Here is an 18,633-nt window from a genome sequence, read left to right on the forward strand (position 1 = left end):
GTAAGTTTCTATTAGATCTCCCCTTAATCTTCTAAACTCCAATGAATACAATCCCAGGATCCTCAGCCGGTGCTCGTATGTTAGATCTGCCATTCCAGGGATCATCCGTGTGAATCTCCGCTGGACACGCTTCAGTGCCAATATGTCCCTCCTGAGGTGTGGGGCCAAAACTGGACACAGTACTCCAAATGGGGCCTAACCAGAGCTTTATAAAGGCTTAGTAGCACATCGCTGCTTTTATATTCCAACCCTCTTGAGATAAATGACAACATTGCATTCGCTTTCTTAATCACGGATTCAACCTGCATGTTTACTTTTAGAGAATCCTCAACTATCACTCCCAGATCCCTTTGTACTTTGGCTTTATGAATTTTCTCACCGTTTAGAAAGTAGTCCATGCTTGTATTCTTTTTTCCAAAGTGCAAGACCTCACATTTGCTCACGTTGAATTTCATCAGCCATTTCCTGGACCACTCTCCCAAACTGTCTGGATCCTTCTGCAGCTTCCCCACTGCCTCAGTACTACCTGCCTGTCCACCTAACTTTGTATCATCGGCAAACTTCGCTAGAATGCCCCCAGTCCCTTCATCCAGATCATTAATATATAACGTGAACAGCTGCGGCGCCAACACTGAACCCTGTGGGACACCGCTTGTCACCAGCTGCCATTCCGAAAAAGAACCTTTTATCCTAACTCTCTGCCTTCTGTCAGACAGCCAATCCTCAATCCATGCCAGTAGCTCACCTTGAACACCATGGGCCCTCACCTTACTCAGCAGCCTCCCGTGTGGCACCTTATCAAAGGCCTTTTGGAAGTCTGGATAGACCACATCCACTGGGTTTCCCTGGTCTAACCTACTTGTCACCTCTTCAAAGAATTCTAACAGGTTTGTCAGACACGACCTCCCCTTATTAAATCCATGTTGACTTGTTCTAATCCGACCCTGCTCTTCCAAGAATTTAGAAACCTCATCCTTAACGATGGATTCTACAATTTTACCAACAACCGAGGTTAGGCTAATTGGCCTATAATTTTCCATCTTTTGTCTTGATCCTTTCTTGAACAAGGGGGTTACAACAGCGATCTTCCAATCATCCGGGATTTTCCCTGACTCCAGTGACTTTTGAAAGATCTCGACCAATGCCTCCGCTATTTCCTCAGCCACCTCCCTCAGAACTCTAGGATGTAGCCCATCAGGGCCAGGAGATTTGTCAATTTTAAGACCTTTTAGCTTTTCTAGCACTATCTCTTTTGTAATGGCAACCATACTCAACTCAGCCCCCTGATTCCCTTTAATTGTTGGGATATTACTCATGTCTTCCACTGTGAAGACTGACGCAAAGTACTTATTAAGTTCTCCAGCCATTTCCTTATCTCCCATCACTAGCCTTCCAGCATCGGTTTGAAGTGGCCCAAACTTTTGCCTGTCGTTTGTTTCTTATGTATTGAAAGAAACTTTTACTATCATTTCTAATATTACTGGCTAGCCTACCTTCATATTTGATCCTCTCCTTCCTTATTTCTCTCTTTGAATAATTCAAAGTTAAAATCACACAACACCAGATTATAGTCCAACAGGTTTATTTGGAATACTAGCTTTTGGATCGCTGGTCCTTCGTCAGTTAGCTAGTGGAGTAGGATCGTAAGACACAGAATTTATAGCACAGGATCTAGTGTCACGCAACTGATACGATATATTGAACAAACCTAGATTGCTGTTAATCTGCAAATAAAATTCTGCAAATGAAAATTCACCCCGTAGACTTATATGTGTGTGTGTGTGCATGTGAGGCAGAGAGAGAGAGAGACAGTATGTGTGGGTGGGAGAGAGTGCGAGCATGAGTGTGTGTGTGCATGTGTGTGCGTGTGCATGTGTGTGTGCATGGTAGAGTGTGTGAGTGAGCGTGACGGAGTGTGAGAATTGCATTTGCAGATACATTCTATTTTGCTCAGTAAGCACACAATCTGCAGTCAATCCATGTGACATTTTATAAATTCCCTCTTTGGAAATAGAACCAGTCAGACTCAAAATTGGAATACAGACAGACTCTAACGTCACATTTTAATGCATTGTCTAAGCTGAAATGTCAGTTTTTTTTTAATAAAACCTTAAGTTATCTCGGGAACAAGACTTGAAAGATGCTTTGGGATTTACATATTAATGAATCAAAACCTGCAACACATTCCAAAAGATGAAAGACTTAACAGCAATCTAGGTTTGTTCAATATATCATATCAGATGCATGACACTATGGTCTTGTGCTATAAATTCTGTGTCTTATGATCCTGCCCCACTAGCTATCTGACGAAAGAGCAGCTTATACTTCTAAATACAGAAAACCTGTTTGACAAGAACCTGATGTTGTGTGACTTTTAACTTTGATGCACCCCAGTCCAACACTGGCACCTCCACATTATAAATATTTCAACTATGGGACTTGCAATCACTTCCCTAGCTTCCCACAAAATTCACCTGATCAGGTGAATCTTGTCAAATTGTTCATCCAATCTATAAATTATTGCAATACCTCTCTTCCAAGGTCTGATTTCTTCTTGATTTCCATACAGCCCAACAGTATAGCTGCTGTCATAGAACTTTAAAAATATTTCAATTACTTCTTTCTTTCATTTTCTCCAACCCAAACTGATTTTATATCTGAATCAAGATTATCTCTCTCTACTATACTCATCCCATCTTTCATGAACAGGCCTACCCCACATGAACTTCCCACCCCATTATTTTATGTACAGACTTCTGTGTGATCCCAGTTAGACAACTTCTTGGTTGAAGCATGATACATGTGAATGATCGTCCAAACAGTCACAGAGTCATTAGAGTCATACAGCATGAAAACACAGTTCAGCTCCCATTTTAGCCCAGAATAAACAGATCCGGTCACCAGAGCTGCAGCTGCCACCTTGGATAAAATTTGATCCCGAATCAAGTGACAAATTTGCCAACATCAGGGCAGCAAACATTTACGGAAGAGCTTTAAGAGGAAATTCAACAAACTGGGGTGACCTTATAGAGGAGAAAGTGAGGACTGCAGATGCTGGAGATCAGAGTTGAGAGTGTGGCGCTGGAAAAGCATGGCAGGTGAGGCAGCATCCGAGGAGCAGGAGAATCGACGTTTCGGGCATAAACCCTTCATCAGGAATGAGGCTTGTGGGTCGGGGCTGAGAGATAAATTGGAGGGGGGTGGGGTTCGGGGGAGGTAGCTGGGAAAGCGATAGGTGGATGAAGGTAAGGGAGAAGGTGATAGGTCAGAGGGGGCAGTGATGGACGGGTCTGGAGGATGGTGCCAAGTTGGAGGCTTGGCACTGGGATAATGTGGGGAGAGGGGAAATGAGGAAACTGGAAATCCACATTTATCCCGTATGGTTGCAGGGTCCCAAGGTGGAATATGAGGTGTTCCTCCTCCAGGCGTCTGGTGGTAACGGTTTGGCAGTGGATGAGGTCCAAGATCTGCATGTCGGAGGGGGAGTTGAAGTGTTCAGCCATGGGGCGGTGGGGTTGGTGGATATGGGTGTCCCAGAGATGTTCTCTGAAACGATCCACAAGTAGGCATCCTGTCTCCCCGATGTAGAGGAGACCACACCAGGTGCAACAGATGCAGTAGATGACATTGGGAGAGGTGCAGATGAATTTCTGACGGATGTGGAAGGATCCCTTGGGGCCTTAGACAGAGGTGAGGGGAGTGGCGTGGGCACAGGTTTTGCCTTATAGAGGTTTATAAAATCATGAGGGGCATGGATAGGGTAAATAGACAAAGTCTTTTCCCTGGGGTGAGGGAGCCCAAAACTAGATGCATAGGGTTAAGGTGAGAGGGGAAAACTTTGGAAGGGACCTAAGGGGCAACTTTTTCACTCAGAGGGTGATGAGTGGATGGAATGAGCTGCTGGAGGAAGTGGTGGAGGCTGGTACAAATGCAACATTTAAAAGGCATCTGGATGAGTTTCAGAATATTTGGGTTCAGAGGGATATGGGACAAATGCTGGCAAATGGGACTAGATTTATTTGGGATATCTGATAGCCATGGATGAGTTGGATGGAAGGGTCTGTTTCTGTGCTGTACAGCCCTATGACTATGATACATCAACAAAATGACAGCGCCGTTGGCAGAATGGTAAGGAGGGTTGGGGTGGAGACATTGTGTGCATTCCCTTGAGAGCAGGGCTGGGCTGGGCTGAGGATTTGATTGTCAGCTGGACCTGAACAATGAGCGGAGAGGGTGGACCGAAACCGGGAATACTACATTTTGGCAATCTGGGAGTTGTGAGGGCTCAGACAGCGGGCGAGAGAGTGAGAGAATAACTTCACCGCCTTCATAGCGAGAGAGAGAGAGAGAGAGTCGCATCACCGCACTCGGAGATGGCCAGCAACCCAAGAGACTCCAGCTCAACAAGATACCACAGGGGTACGTCCGATTGCTCTGACTGGGGAAGGAACAGAAGTCGCCGGAAAAAAAAAACACTCAGCAGGTCTGCCAGCATCTGTGGAGAGAAGTCAGAGTTAACTCAGAACTCGCTCCGAAACGTTAACTCTTGGTTTCTCTGCACAGATGCTGTCAGACCTGCTGAGCTTTCCCAGGGATTTCTGTCCTTGTTTCTGACTTTCGGGGTTTTTTTTTTACCGGAACTGGAATCTCGATGAGGGGGTGATCGGGTTGACAGCTTAGTATCTTCCGTGCAGCTGCATTGGTGGAATCAGCAAGTAAAGGATATATAGAAAGAGCCCTCTCAGTTGTCCCCCGTCCCACTTTCATTTTGGCCGGAACATGGTTTGAATATTTTGTAAATCTTCTGAAGGGACCTTGTAAAGTGTTGGGAGATACCCCTGGATCACTGGCAAGAACTGATTCCAGTCTGACCAGCTGTGGGCTTGTTTTAATATGAGAATCTTCAGGCAGGCTTCAGACCTGGGGCATTATTCTGTGACATATGGGGGGTAAAACTCATTGGGATTTGCGACAGAATTAAAGTGATGCAGATGGGAGTACAGTGAGGAACTTAGAATAGGATAAAAGGCTGGCACAACATCTAGGGCCGAAGGGCCTGTACTGTACTATGTTCTATGTAACTTCACCCTCAAAGTCATAGCTGCAGCTGGATGTTTGGGGAAAGTGGCCCTCCCAAATTTTTGACAACGCTGATTGAACCTTGTGTAGGCAGTACTTCCCAAAGGTTTTCCCACTGTGACCCCATTTCGAGCTTGATGACGGTTGTGACCCATCAGTGAGTGAAGGGGCTGGGAGAAGATGAAGACCCACCTGTTGGAGCGGGGATAAGGAGGTCAGACACTGATGCCTGAGAGGCCTGGACCCCAACACTTGTCGTTCCACTTGGGGTCCTGATGCTAACTTTGGGAAATCCTGTGTTAAGGTCTGAAACAGAGGGGGAGAGCAGTAAATATTACTTTATGAAAATTAAGCGTGGGGATTTTAAAGGAATGGTATCATTTGACTGCAGTAAAAAAAGGGCTGAGGGTGTTGTAAGTAAATAATCAAACCTAGGAAGTATGGAGCACTAAGGCCTGTTCCTATTTTCCATGTTTTGAACCTCTGGAGAGCCACCTTCATCAGTGTCACCTCTGAACCCCTTTGAGACCCTCTTTAGATATGTCCACAGAACAGCTGACCAAAAGGTCACAATACAGCTGAGTGTCACTGTGTAAGGAGCAGTTCCTCCAATCAATGATATTTGCTTCAATATAACATTTAGCACCACAGCAATCCCAGTTCTGTGTCTATAAAAATCTGTGAGGTTGTTGAGCAACTATGGTTACCAAATGAGGTAAGAAACAGTCTCAAGCTAATTTGCCATGTTTGGATAAGAATATTAAACTCACAAAATAATTGTTTTGGCCTCACATGGAGTACTATAAACCTTTCTGGTTCCTTTATAGTGGAAAAGACAGAGCTGCTGGACAAGTGCAAACAGTTGTGGATCATCCTGGAACTGAAGAGCTATATCTGTCAGGAAGTGTTGACCAATCTGGCGTTCATTTTCTTGTAGAGATAGAGGGGTGACCTGATCAGGTTATGGTTTAAGGTTACGAAGAAGATATGTAGAAGACAGACCAAAGGAGACCAGAACTAAATTCATAAATATAAAATCATTACTAATAAGGAATTCAAAAGAAACCTTTTGCCCAGAAATTAGTGAAAATATAGAATTTACTATTTTGAAGCAGTGGTATATTTGAGGAAAAGCTACATACCTACATGAGGGAGATAGGAATAGAAGGAAATATTGACTGGTTTTAGAAGAAGTAGAAGATGTTCGTACAGAGCATAAATGCAAGCATGGATCTGCTGGCCCAAATGTCCTTTTGGGAAGGAAATCTGCCATCTTTACCTAGTCTGGCTTACATTTGACTCTCTAGACCCACAGCGATGTGGGTTGACTGTCAACTGCCCTCTGGGCAATTAGGGATGGGCAATAAATGCCAGCCTAGCCAGTGACACCCTCATCCCATGATGGAATAAAAAAAGGATTGTTTCTGTGTTGTGAACACTCCATAACCATTGAACTCAAGGGCAAGGAAAAATAGAAACCCAGTAGGTTTGGGAGAACGATGAGGTGAGATGAAGGAAATACTGAAATATTTTTTAAAAGTAGCTTGAAAAAGACCTACAAAATTGGTAGCAATGCTTATCATCAATATCTGAAGCAAAAGATGAGTTGAAGGGAATGCAGAGACATCATGGTAACGGCACTATAGTCACACTCATCTCATTACAGAGAGATAGTTGAGTGTTTATCATGAGGGCCACTACATCTCAGAAAAGGGTCAAAGTTGAGAAGACAAGGCCTTCACAGTGACCTCAGCTGGTGTAGGAATTAAATCCACACTGTTAGCATTGCTCTGCATCACAGACCAGCTGTCCAGCTGACTGAGCTAACTCATTAAAGACAATTTAAAATTAGGTCATAATTATCACAAAGGGATTGACAGACTTGTTAAGTGAGTAAAAATAGAAAATATTGGAAATATTGAGCCCAACTGACAACATTTATGAAGAGAGAAAAACAGAATTCAAAGTTTGAAGACTTGAAACATTTCTCACTCCACAGATGCTTCCTGACCTGCATTAATTCCACTTGGGAATACTTGCAGAATTTTTTATTTTTGTTTTGCTCTTTTCAGTATTTTGTTTTTGCCATTTTTGCCTACTTTTAAAAACATTTTGCAGTGGAGAATAACAGTGTAACAGGACATAACAAGAAGTCAAGGAAAGAATTTAATGAGCCGCTTATTTTGAAAAACAAGGAAATGTAAAGTAGCCAAATCACCAAGACCTGATGTAATCGTGTCAGAATATGAACATAAATAATTGAAAAGTTATAGATGCCATAGATGTAATTTTACCAAAAACATGACATCATAAGATTGACTAATTCAAAGATATTTTAATAGCTCTAGATCCAACAAAATTGGTCCTTTTTCAACTGTTTCTCTGAAATGCAGAATCTTAAATGCTGTGTGATCTTAGTCTGCTAGTCTATTCACACGGTTCAGGATTGTAGTTTTCAGACAGCCAAGCAGAACAGCAAGCTGAGTACCAGGAGAGGTGCCAAGCGGGTGGCTGGTGGCGTTGCAAGCAGAACAGCGCAGAATTAATAATGCAGAACCAGTGGTTGTGGTTTCCCTGGCTGCTCAAAAAAGTTTAATAAGGTCCCACACAGAGATTAGCATGCATGATCGAAACATGGGATCAGGAGTAGTGGACTGACATGGATAGAGGTCTGGTTGGCGGACAGGAGACAAACGGGTCATTTTCCAAGTGACAGCCAGTTGGTCACCACAGGGTTCAGTGTTTGGACTGCAACTATTCACAAAATAAATGGCTTAGATGAGGGAAATAAAAGGAATACCTCCACGCTTTCAGACACACAAAAGTCAGTTGGAGGGTGAACTGAGAGGAGGAAGCAGAGATACTTCAGTGTGATTTGGATCATGCGAGTGAGTAGATAAATGTGGGGTTATCCATTTTGGTAGAGAAAATCAGGGAAGCACATGATTATCTAAATAGTGATAGCCTAGGAAAAGGGACGTTACAACAAGTTGTGATTATCCTTGCATGCGGAGAAGAAGGCAAATGGTATGTGGCCCTTCATAGAGAGAGGTTTCTTAATTTACTTGTGGGACTTTGGCATCATTGGCTGCCAATATCTATTATTTGTCCCTTGTTCCATTGAGAAATTGGTGGTGAGCTTTAGGCTTTTCCAGTGCCTAGGTGAATGCCATTTTGTCCGTCCAGTTTCATTTCTCTATTGAGAGTTTGTAGTGATTGATACAACTGAGTGGCTTGCTAGTCCATTTCAGAGGAGTCATTTGTAGGCCAGACCAGGTAAGATTGATGTATTTACTTCTTTGAAGGACATTGGGAAACAAGATGGTTTTTCTTTTCCCCCACAATCAATTGTGGATTCATAGTCATCATTGAATTATTTATTGAATTCAAATACCACCTCAGCCAAGGTGGAATTCAAACCTGGTTCACTGGAACATTTGTTTCTGGATTACTAGATCTAGCAATAATATCACTGGGCCATTGCCTTGCTTTAACAGCAGGAATGTCTGCTGTCATTGTACAGGGCCTTAGTGAGGTGACACCTAGAGTGTTATGTGCAGCTGTGGTGTCCTTATCCGAGGAAGGATATTCTGGCGGTGGAGGAGTGCAACAAAAGTGTACTAGACTAATTCCTGGGATGGCATGACTGATGTAAGGAGAGAGACTGAATCAGTTAGGACTACATTTACTGGAGCTTAGAAGTAAAGTGGGATATTGCATAGTATCCTGTAATATTCTAACAGAATTAGACAGAGTAAATGCAGGAAGAATGGCCCTGATGACTGGGCAGTCCAGATCCAGGGGCCACAGTCTATTGATACAGAGTAGGCCATTTAAATCGGAGATGAGAAGTTTCGTCACCCATACAGTGGCAAGTTTTGGAATTCTCTACAACAGAAAGTGGTTGAAGCCAAAACATTGAATCCTTTTAAGAAGAAAATACTGCAGTTCTTTGAGCTAATGGGATCAATGGAGAAAGTGGGATCAGGATACTGAGGTAGATGACCAGCTGGGATCATATGGAACGGTGTCGTGAGTGTGGTGCTGGAACAGTACAGCAGGTCAGACAGCATCTGAGGAGCAGGAGACTCGATGTTTTGGGCATAAGACCTTCATCAGGAATTTGGGGTGGTGGTGGGGGGAGAAGAGGAAGCCGGCTGAGAGTGAAATGGGATGGAGGGGATTTGATGGGTTTCCTTCCCACTTATCTGCTTCACCCTCCTCTCTGACCTGTCACCTTTTCCCCCACTTCCATCCACCTATCGCACTCCCAGCTACATTCCTCCCAGCCCCACCCCCTCCCATTTATCTCTCCACCCCCGAGGCTCACAAGCCTCATTCCTGATGAAGGGCTTATGCCCGAAACATTGATTCTCCTGCTCCTCTTCACACTAAATCTTTTTCAGTACCACACTCTCAACTCTGATCTCCAGCATCTGCAGTCCTCACTTTCTACTCATATGGAATGGTGAATGGTTGAACGATTGCCTCCTGTTTGTATTTTGTATGCTTCTGTGTTTTTCACTTTTGAAATAAAGTAATATGTTTTCTGAGCATGTTGATTGTTACTAATTAAAAATCTGTGTATCTCAGCGTTGAAGTTACTCGATGACTTCACCTCAAAAGCCCTCAAATTCCAGTAAAGAATTCCACAGATTTACTACATTGTGCGAGAAAAAATTCATCCACAGGCCCAACCTACTCAACCTTTCGTCATAAGACAGTCTCTTAATCCCAGGGATCGACCTCATGAACCTTCTCTTGATTGGTTCCAATCCTACTATATCTTTTCTTGGATAAGGGAATTAGAACTTTTGAGGATTTCAGATGTGATGTAATTAGTATCTTGCATAGTTTTAGTGAGTCCTCCCTATTTTTATACCTCACTCCCTTGGAAATAAAGGCCAACACTCTGTTTGGCTTTCCCTATTAGCTGCTGAACTTGTATGCTGGATTTTTAAAATTTACCCACAAGGACTCTGAAATTCCATTGTGCGGTAGTGTTTTACATAGAACATAGAACATAGAAGAATACAGCGCAGTACAGGCCCTTGGGCCCTCGATGTTGCGCCGATCCAAGCCCACCTAAACTACACTAACCCACTATCCTCCATGTACCTATCCAATGCCCTCTTAAATGCCCATAAAGAGGGAGAGTCCACCACTGTTACTGGCAGGGCATTCCATGAACTAACGACTCGCTGAGTGAAGAACCTACCCCTAACATCAGTCCTATATCTACCCCCCCTTAATTTAAAGCTATGCCCCCTTGTAATACCCGACTCAATACGCGGGAAAAGGTTCATACTGTCGACCCTATCTAACCCCCTAATCATCTTGTACACCTCAATCAAGTCACCCCTAAACCTTCTTTTCTCTAGTGAAAACAGCCCCAAGTGCCTCAGTCTTTCCTCATACGATTTTCCTTTCATACCAGGCAACATCCTGGTAAACCTCCTCTGCACCCGTTCCAATGCCTCCACATCCTTCCTATAGTATGGCGACCAAAACTGCACACAATATTCCAGATGCGGCCGTACCAGAGTCTTATACAACTGCATCATGACCTCAGGACTCCGGAACTCAATTCCTCTACCAATAAAAGCCAGTACGCCATATGCCTTCCTCACCGCACTATTTACCTGGGTGGCAACTTTCAGAGATCTGTGTACATGGACACCAAGATCCCTCTGCTCATCCACACTACCAAGTATCCGACCATTAGCCCAGTACCCCATCTTTTTGTTATTCTTCCCAAAGTGAATCACCTCGCACTTAGCTACATTGAATTCCATCTGCCACCTTTCTGCCCAGCTCTGCAGCTTCTCTATATCCTGCTGTAACCTGCCACATGCTTCCTCACTGTCAACAACTCCTCCGACTTTCGTGTCATCCGCAAACTTGCTCACCCAACCTTCTAACCCCTCTTCCAGGTCATTTATAAAAATGACAAACAGCAATGGTCCCAAAACAGATCCTTGCGGAACACCGCTAGTGACGGCACTCCATGAAGAAACTTTGCCATCAACTACTACCCTCTGTCTTCTTCCATCCAGCCAATTCCTAATCCAAACCTCCAACTCACCCTCAATGCCATATCTCCGTATTTTCTGCAGTAGCCTACCATGGGGAACCTTATCGAACGCCTTACTAAAATCCATATATACCACATCTACCGCTTTCCCCTCATCAACCTCCTTCGTCACCTTTTCAAAGAATTCAATAAGGTTTGTGAGGCACGACTTGCCCTTCACAAAACCATGCTGACTATCCTTGATCACATTATTCCTATCTAGATGTGCATAAATCCTATCCCTTACAATTCTCTCTAAGACTTTGCCCACAACAGAAGTGAGACTCACCGGCCTATAGTTACTAGGGCTATCCCTACTCCCCTTTTTGAACAAGGGAACCACATTTGCTATCCTCCAGTCTTCTGGGACTACTCCTGTAGACAAAGAGGACATAAAAATCAAGGCCAATGGCTCTGCAATCTCCTCCCTTGCTTCCCAGAGAATCCTAGGATAAATGCCATCAGGCCCAGGGGACTTATCTATTTTCACATTTTCCAGGATTTCCAACACCTCTTCTCTACATACCTCAAAGCCATCCATTCTACTTATTTGTGCCTCAGTATTCTCATCGACAACAATGCCCTGTTCCTGAGTGAATACTGAAGAAAAGTATTCATTCAGTGTCTCCCCAATCTCTTCCGCCTCCACACGCAACTTCCCACTACTATCCTTGACTGGACCTATTCCTACCCTAGTCATTCTTTTATTCCTAACATACCTATAGAAAGCCTTAGGGTTTTCCCTAATCCTATCTACTAAGGACCTTTCGTGTCCCCTCCTTGCTGCTTTTAGCTCTCTCTTCAGGTCCTTCCTGGCTACCCTATAACTCTCAATCGCCCCAATTGAACCTTCACGTCTCATCTTGAGATAGGCCGCCCTCTTCCATTTAACAAGGGATTCCAATTCCTTATTAAACCACGGCTCCCTCGCACGACCCTTCGGTGATTTTTACACTCGTGATGGAGAGGGATAAGTGTGTACTACAGGGCAAGAATTTGCTAACCTTCTCCAATTGAATAATATTCCGATCCTGTATTCTTCCTGCCAAAATGCATAATCTGACATTTTCCCATGTTGTGTTCCATCTGTCACCTGTTCAATCCATCTATATCCCTTTCCGCACTCTTTCTGTCATAACCATTTAAAAATTTTTCGACCCAACTATCTTCTCTTTTTTCCAAATTGTGCTCTCACCTCGTTGGAATTTCCAAATTTCTCCAAACTCATCTCTGTTCATAAATCTCCAGTTTGATATTGTCTCACTCAGTATATTTTTTATTTATCAATACTGATGGCTATAACCACTCTGAGAAGTCTGGATGTTCTTTAATGAAATTCTGATATAATTTGCCCTTAATATCATGGTTAGTTCTTGTCAGAGAAATTTGCCCAATAGGTTAGAGATCACAAAACACAGCTCGAAATGAAGTTGACAGTTTATTGCAAACGATATCGCTGAAAGAGAAACTGACTCGGCTGACAAGAACTGACAGTCTGTAATGGTAGATCAGAATTTCTCTTCCCAGAGCTGAGGATGAGAGCAGTTTTATAATAATGCTGAACAATAAGGCTGATTAAGAAATGGAGAAGCTACAATGTATCTGGAAATGGAGTAATCTAGTTACAAGGATATTAATTGGAAAACAGTTATCAAATGAATGTCCTGTTCCTTCACACAATGCAACATCCTGACAGTATCGATAGTTCAATTCCTCTTCACAGGTAGGTATTAATGTCTCCTCTGAAGTGATGAGGTGCTTCCATTGTCTTGTTTTGGGAGCATGTCCTTGCTGGTGCCTCTCTGTCTGACCTGCTCTTTGTGTGGCTTTGGTATTGCTGGGTTATGAAACTGCGCTTGGGGCTTTGAGATATTTGTGGTGCTCGGTCATTGTTAGCGAGCTTGAAGTGTATTCCCTTGTCTGTGTGGACTGTCTGATTTGGCTTATGAGCCTGCTTGGGAATTCTGGGTGTCTTTTTGGTACAGTTTGGCCAATTTTGCTTTGTGAGCCTATTGTGGGTTGGCAGTATAGCAAATCTTTTCCCACAATCCCCCCTTTTTTTGTTTTGCTTAGGGGAGGGATGAGAAGGGGGCAATGGAGCCGGAGCCAGTGGGTTTGTCGGGTGGGAGGGGCTCCGCATCAGACATGGAGCTCTCAGTGTCCAAGTCAGGCCCAGCAGAGACTATCCCAGAGGTAGGGATGTTCTCCCAGTGGATCCGTGCCAACTGAGTGGTGAGAGGGGTGGAGGGTAACAGGATTGCACATAGGTGTGAGCAGCACAGTCAGATGGCCATGGCTAGTGCTATAAGGCAGGCATTGATAGCAATGAGGGCTATCAGTCCTTGTAGTAGGGCTGTGCCCCATGACCCCAGCCAGGAGGCTGCCCAGTCCCATTGGAAGTTCTGATCATGCAGGACAGAAGCTGCCTGTTGGATATGTTGGGCCAGGTCTGTGATATTTTCACTGGGGTCAGGAATGTAAGTGCAGCAGTCAGCACCAATAAGGGTGCATGTGCCCCCTTTTGCAGCGAGCAGGTAGTCCAGGGCCATCCTGTTCTGCAGAGCCACAGTACAGATGGTAACAGTCTCCGCATTCAGCTGGGTGAGTGCGCCTGTTGTGGAGTTTGCCACCACCTCCAGTGTTGCGGCGAGTTTGTGGGCTTCCACCTGTAACCGCAGGGTTGCAGAGTGGGGTGCCATCAGGTAGAGAGCTGCTTCAATGGCAGCGAGGGCTCGTCTGCTGCCAGTCATGGACTTTGGGAAGGGAGGGGACTGGGAGTGATAGATGAATGGTACGGTGTACCCGACATAGCAGCTCCCAGTCCAGGATAACGGCAACCATGGTTAGGCTTTCCGGCCACAGATAAAATAGGTGCCGTTGTAGGTCCGGAGATGGTGGGTCTGGGTCCCTGTCCAGATGGTGAGGAAGGTGGTGTTCTGGCTGGTCCTGTTGAGGACATGTAGGTTTAAAATGCTGCCATCTGCAGCAGATCAGCGTGCTGCAGGAGTTAGGAGGAGGGAGTCAGTGCGCCTGCTCCAGCCAGCCTCCCATCCGGATGGCTGTGTGCGTTTCAAATAGATGGATCCCACAGGTGGCCCGTGTGTGTCAGTGTCAGCAATGGCCAGGGCTAGGGGCTCATGGGAGAGGTTGTAGGCTGGGTAAAACCACCCTTTAAATTTGTCCAGGTGGTAACCTGCTGACCTCCAGCGGGCTGGGCTGTTGTCCCCGTAGTTGGGCATGGCCAGTGTGGTAACTTCAGGGGACCTGTCTGGGTCTAGCTACCACTCCGCCATGGCAGAGATATTTAATGGGATTGAGGCTAAGGGTATGCCCCCGTCAGAGTGGATAGGGACCCTCGTGCAGGTCCAGTAGCAGGTCTGATTAAATCTCTGGGCATACCCATGGGTCATTTTGAGGAAGTCACGGTGAGGAAGTTATGAAATGTGCTGCCCCTTGTGCCTGTTTACTAGCAAGCCACAGTGTGATGGCCAGACAGATCAGGTTGAGGGTGCTGATGGTGATGGCTGCCATGAGCAGTTGGATCCATCCGCAGTGGTCAGAATGGTGTCTTCCTCTGTGTGGTCCCTGGTCATTGGTTGTGGAGCCCTCTTGCAGCAGGTGGCATGTGTCCATTCGGGCCGTCCTTCCAGTTTCACAGCAGTCCGGGTCGTCGTCAGGATCAGGTACAGGCCTTTCCACCTAGGGGAGAGAGAATTTTTTTCTAGTGATTTTATCATGACATAGTACCCGGGTCAGAATGGATGAATAGGCACTGATTGGGGTGTGGTTGAAACTTTATTGCTGGAACAGCACAGCAGGTCAGGCAGCATCCAGGGAACAGGAGATTCGACGTTTCGGGCACAAGCCCTTCTTCAGGAATGACTGATTGGGGTGTGGGCCTCATGGCCTTGACCTGGCCATGTGTAGCACTAATGCTTCTGCTAAGGGCCTGGACATACTCTAGCAGGCCTCTTGACTCAGGAGAAGGGTTGTGTCTGTGGAGAGTTTCGGGGGTCTGGTCGCAGTGGGCATAGGCCACCCCATAAGTACTTCAAAAGGGGTGAACCCAGTTGTACGGTTTGCCTTCGCATGTATGGTATAGAGGGCAAGTGGCAAGGCATCTGGCCAGGTCAGTCCTGTTTCCTGGGTGTGTCAGTGTGGTCTTCAGGATGCCATTCATTTGCTCAACCATGCCTGATGATTGGGGTTGGTAGGGGATGTGGTATCACCATAGTATCCCTATATCCTCGCTAATGCCAGTCATAATCCTAGCCGTGAAGTGAGTCCCCCTGTCCGTCTCTATGCTACTGGGAACTCCACATCTGGGGATGACATCCTTTAGGAGGCATGTACCAAAAACACCCAAGCAGGCTCACAAGCCAAATCAGACAGTCCACACAGACAAGGGAATACACTTCAAGCTCGCTAACAATGACCGAGCACCACAAATATCTCAAAGCCCCAAGCGCAGTTTCATAACCCAGCAATACCAAAGCCACACAAAGAGCAGGTCAGACAGAGAGGCACCAGCAAGGACATGATCCCAGAACAAGACAATAGAAGTACCTCACCACTTCAGAGGAGGCATTAACACCTATCTGTGAAGAGGAGTGGAACTATCGATACTGTCAGGATGTTGCATTGTGTGAAGGAACAGGACATTCATTTGATAACTGTTTTCCAATTAACATCCTTGTAACTAGATTACTCCATTTCCAGATATATTGTAGTTTCCCCATTTCTTAATCAGCCTTATTGCGCAGCATTATTATAAAACTGGCTTCATCCTCAGCTCTGGGAAGAGAAATTCTGATCTACCATTACAGACTGTCAGTTCTTGTCAGCCGAGTCAGTTTCTCTCCCAGCGGTATCGCTTGCAATAAACTGTCAATTTCACTTCGAGCTGTGTTTTGTGATCTCCAACCTATTGGGCAAATTTCTCCGACAGTTCTTGTCAACTTAATACAGCCAATAACAATTAGTAAGGACTACTAAGTGAGTAAAAATGAGTTCCACTGAATATTGGTCATGTTTCTCTTTCCTGTCATCATTCTCTAGAAGACAATCGATTCGGCAGCCCTCAGGATGATTCTGCAGATGATTTAGAAGTTCAAGAAGGGTAAGTGCAGCTAGATTAAGTAATGGTGAGTACTCCGTGGGAGTCCAAGGCATGGTGTGATCATCATTATGTGAAGATTATTGTTTCTATCCAGTGAGTAGCAGGACGTTTCTCCAGAATCACAGGCAATGGGCAGTAGGTTGGAAGTCATCATTATGTTTGTGCTCACCTGCACATTTGGAAGTAAGTTCACAATTCAGCGTATATCAAAGGTCATCCTTGCTCCAACAAGGGGTGATATACATTTGGTTGAGTCAGGGCTGGACTCAATGATGAAGAAAGCAACGGGATTTCATCTTTTTGTAAATAATAGGTTAGTGGATTATATTAGCAGTGCTAGACAGCATGGGTTAATCTGCTTGGTCAGTGGGAATTAGGGCCAGGGATATACAACACTTGTGGTCTTATAGCTACCCATCTCCAAGCAGAAGATGTATGGGAAGCATTTAAGGTGGAAACCATGGAGACCAAAGATGAGAGGGGCTTTTGTCATTTGCAGCTCCTCTCTCAAACTTGATAAACCAGAATCAGACTTGAAAAAACCTGAACACTGAGTGTTGCTCAGAGAGAGGAGTTTACTCGTGTTATTTTGATGTTATGGACCAGATCAAAAAAACTCAAAATATATTCAGTAGATAGTCTCGACCTTAAAAGTTCTTCCTGAAAGGTAAATGTAAAGTATTGTGTTCCAGATGCAATTGATTGGTCAAAGTACTTAACATTAAGCAAAGTACACTGTATTCATCCTCTATAGTAAAAATACAACAAATGAAAGAAGAATTTGGAATAATTGAACAGAAAAATAGAACTACTAAACAGTAACTGTAAAATATAATACTATCCTATAAACACACTCTTGACAAAGGCAATGTTAGTAAAGCAGATTGTCTCACGTGCAACTCCAGCAACAGGAAGACAACCCCTGGTTTTTAGCTGTAATTGGGAGAGGAAAAACAGCTTCCACATTCAGCTTTAAGGATCTAACAGCTGCTACTGAAAACTAAAACTAAAATTAAAACTCCTGGTTCTATGGGAGCTTTCCACACCCTTTCAGGCTGCTTCTATTGTTCCAACTTGAAAATAACCCAAGGCCTCACAAACTGTTTACCCTAGCAGCTCTGAGTAGACTCTCAGAACGTCTCTCTCAACCTTTCTTCACAAAACAAAACATCAAGAGAAAATACACTCTTAAAGCCATGGTATTGTCACAGTTGCTACTGGGGATATTGTGGGATGCACCTTCTCAATGATCAGATTCTTCCCTTATCAGCAAAGAGATGACATTTACATTTTCTGTTTCATTTACTTATCCTTTCCAGAATTCATGGAAAACAATCATCATGTACTGGTGACATAAATCGTGCTCCGAAGGTAGGAGAACATATCTGAAGAGGAAATAGATAGTTTAAAGTTATCAATTGTCCATCCTTCTGTCTGGCTTACAACAATCTTGAGGATTTGGAGTCAATTGTTATTCTGTAAAATCAATACATGGAAAAGGAGGTTGGAATGAATTAAAAGATATTTGGACTGAATCATTTTGATACTGTACTTTGTTGCAGAGAAGAAGTTACCAATAATTTTATGATGTACATTTGCAAATTGTCTGATCTATGTGATCTGATACACAAGTCAGGTTAAAGTTAAATCCAGTACTGGGGTTAATTTTCACAGTGATCAAAGTGAAGAACAGGGAAGGCAGGTTAGACTCGCACAGAAGCTCTTGCACTGTGTGTACTTCTGCAGCTCATGTTTCCATGTTACAAATAGACCAGTGGGGCATTGCTGAAGATGGGAAAGAGATTTACAAGGACAATACCTAGGTCTGTGAGGTTATACTTCTAGAAAGACTGAAGGATCCGGGGTGCTTTTCTGCGGAAGAAAGAAGCTGAAAATGTGTCGCTGGAAAAGCGCAGCAGGTCAGGCAGCATCCAAGGAGCAGGAGAATCGACGTTTCAGGCATGAGCCCTTCTTCAGGCTTATGCCCGAAATGTCGATTCTCCTACTCCTTGGATGCTGCCTGACCTGCTGCGCTTTTCCAGCAACACATTTTCAGCTCTGATCTCCAGCATCTGCAGTCCTCACTTTTTCCCTGCAGAAGAGAGAAGCCTGGATCTCTGATAGGGATCTTTAAAAATATGAAGAGGTTCAGCAGAAAAATGTTTCGATTTGTGGGAATTCAGAAATGAAGGATGATAAATAAAATACTAAATATACCAGCTCAGTGGCTCAGTGGTTAGCACTGCTGCCCCCCCATCGCCAGGCACCCGGGTTTGATTCCAGCCTCCGGCGATTGCATGGAGTTTGCACATTCTCTCCATGTCTGCATGGGTTTCCTCCTACAAGGTGTGCAGGTTAGGTA

General features: G+C 44.5%; 1 protein-coding gene across 3 annotated transcripts in view; it reads left to right on the forward strand.

Moving 5' to 3' along the window:
- The first annotated feature begins 4,251 nt into the window (after positions 1–4,251).
- The window catches only part of LOC122560276 (deoxynucleoside triphosphate triphosphohydrolase SAMHD1-like), a 76,560-nt gene continuing 62,178 nt past the window's right edge, over positions 4,252–18,633 (forward strand). For all 3 annotated transcript variants that reach the window (XM_087994748.1, XM_043710812.2, XM_087994749.1), the window contains exons 1-3: positions 4,252–4,419; positions 16,211–16,271; positions 17,591–17,642. In XM_087994748.1, coding sequence (XP_087850874.1) covers positions 4,374–4,419; positions 16,211–16,271; positions 17,591–17,642 — 159 coding nt within the window. In that variant the 5' untranslated portion in view covers positions 4,252–4,373. The remainder of the gene's footprint in view (positions 4,420–16,210; positions 16,272–17,590; positions 17,643–18,633) is intronic.

The sequence above is a fragment of the Chiloscyllium plagiosum genome, unplaced genomic scaffold, assembly GCF_037043375.1.
Source record: "Chiloscyllium plagiosum isolate Xiang-an unplaced genomic scaffold, Cpla_swu_hap1 HiC_scaffold_15, whole genome shotgun sequence".
In the NCBI taxonomy this organism is placed as follows: Eukaryota; Metazoa; Chordata; class Chondrichthyes; order Orectolobiformes; family Hemiscylliidae; genus Chiloscyllium; species Chiloscyllium plagiosum.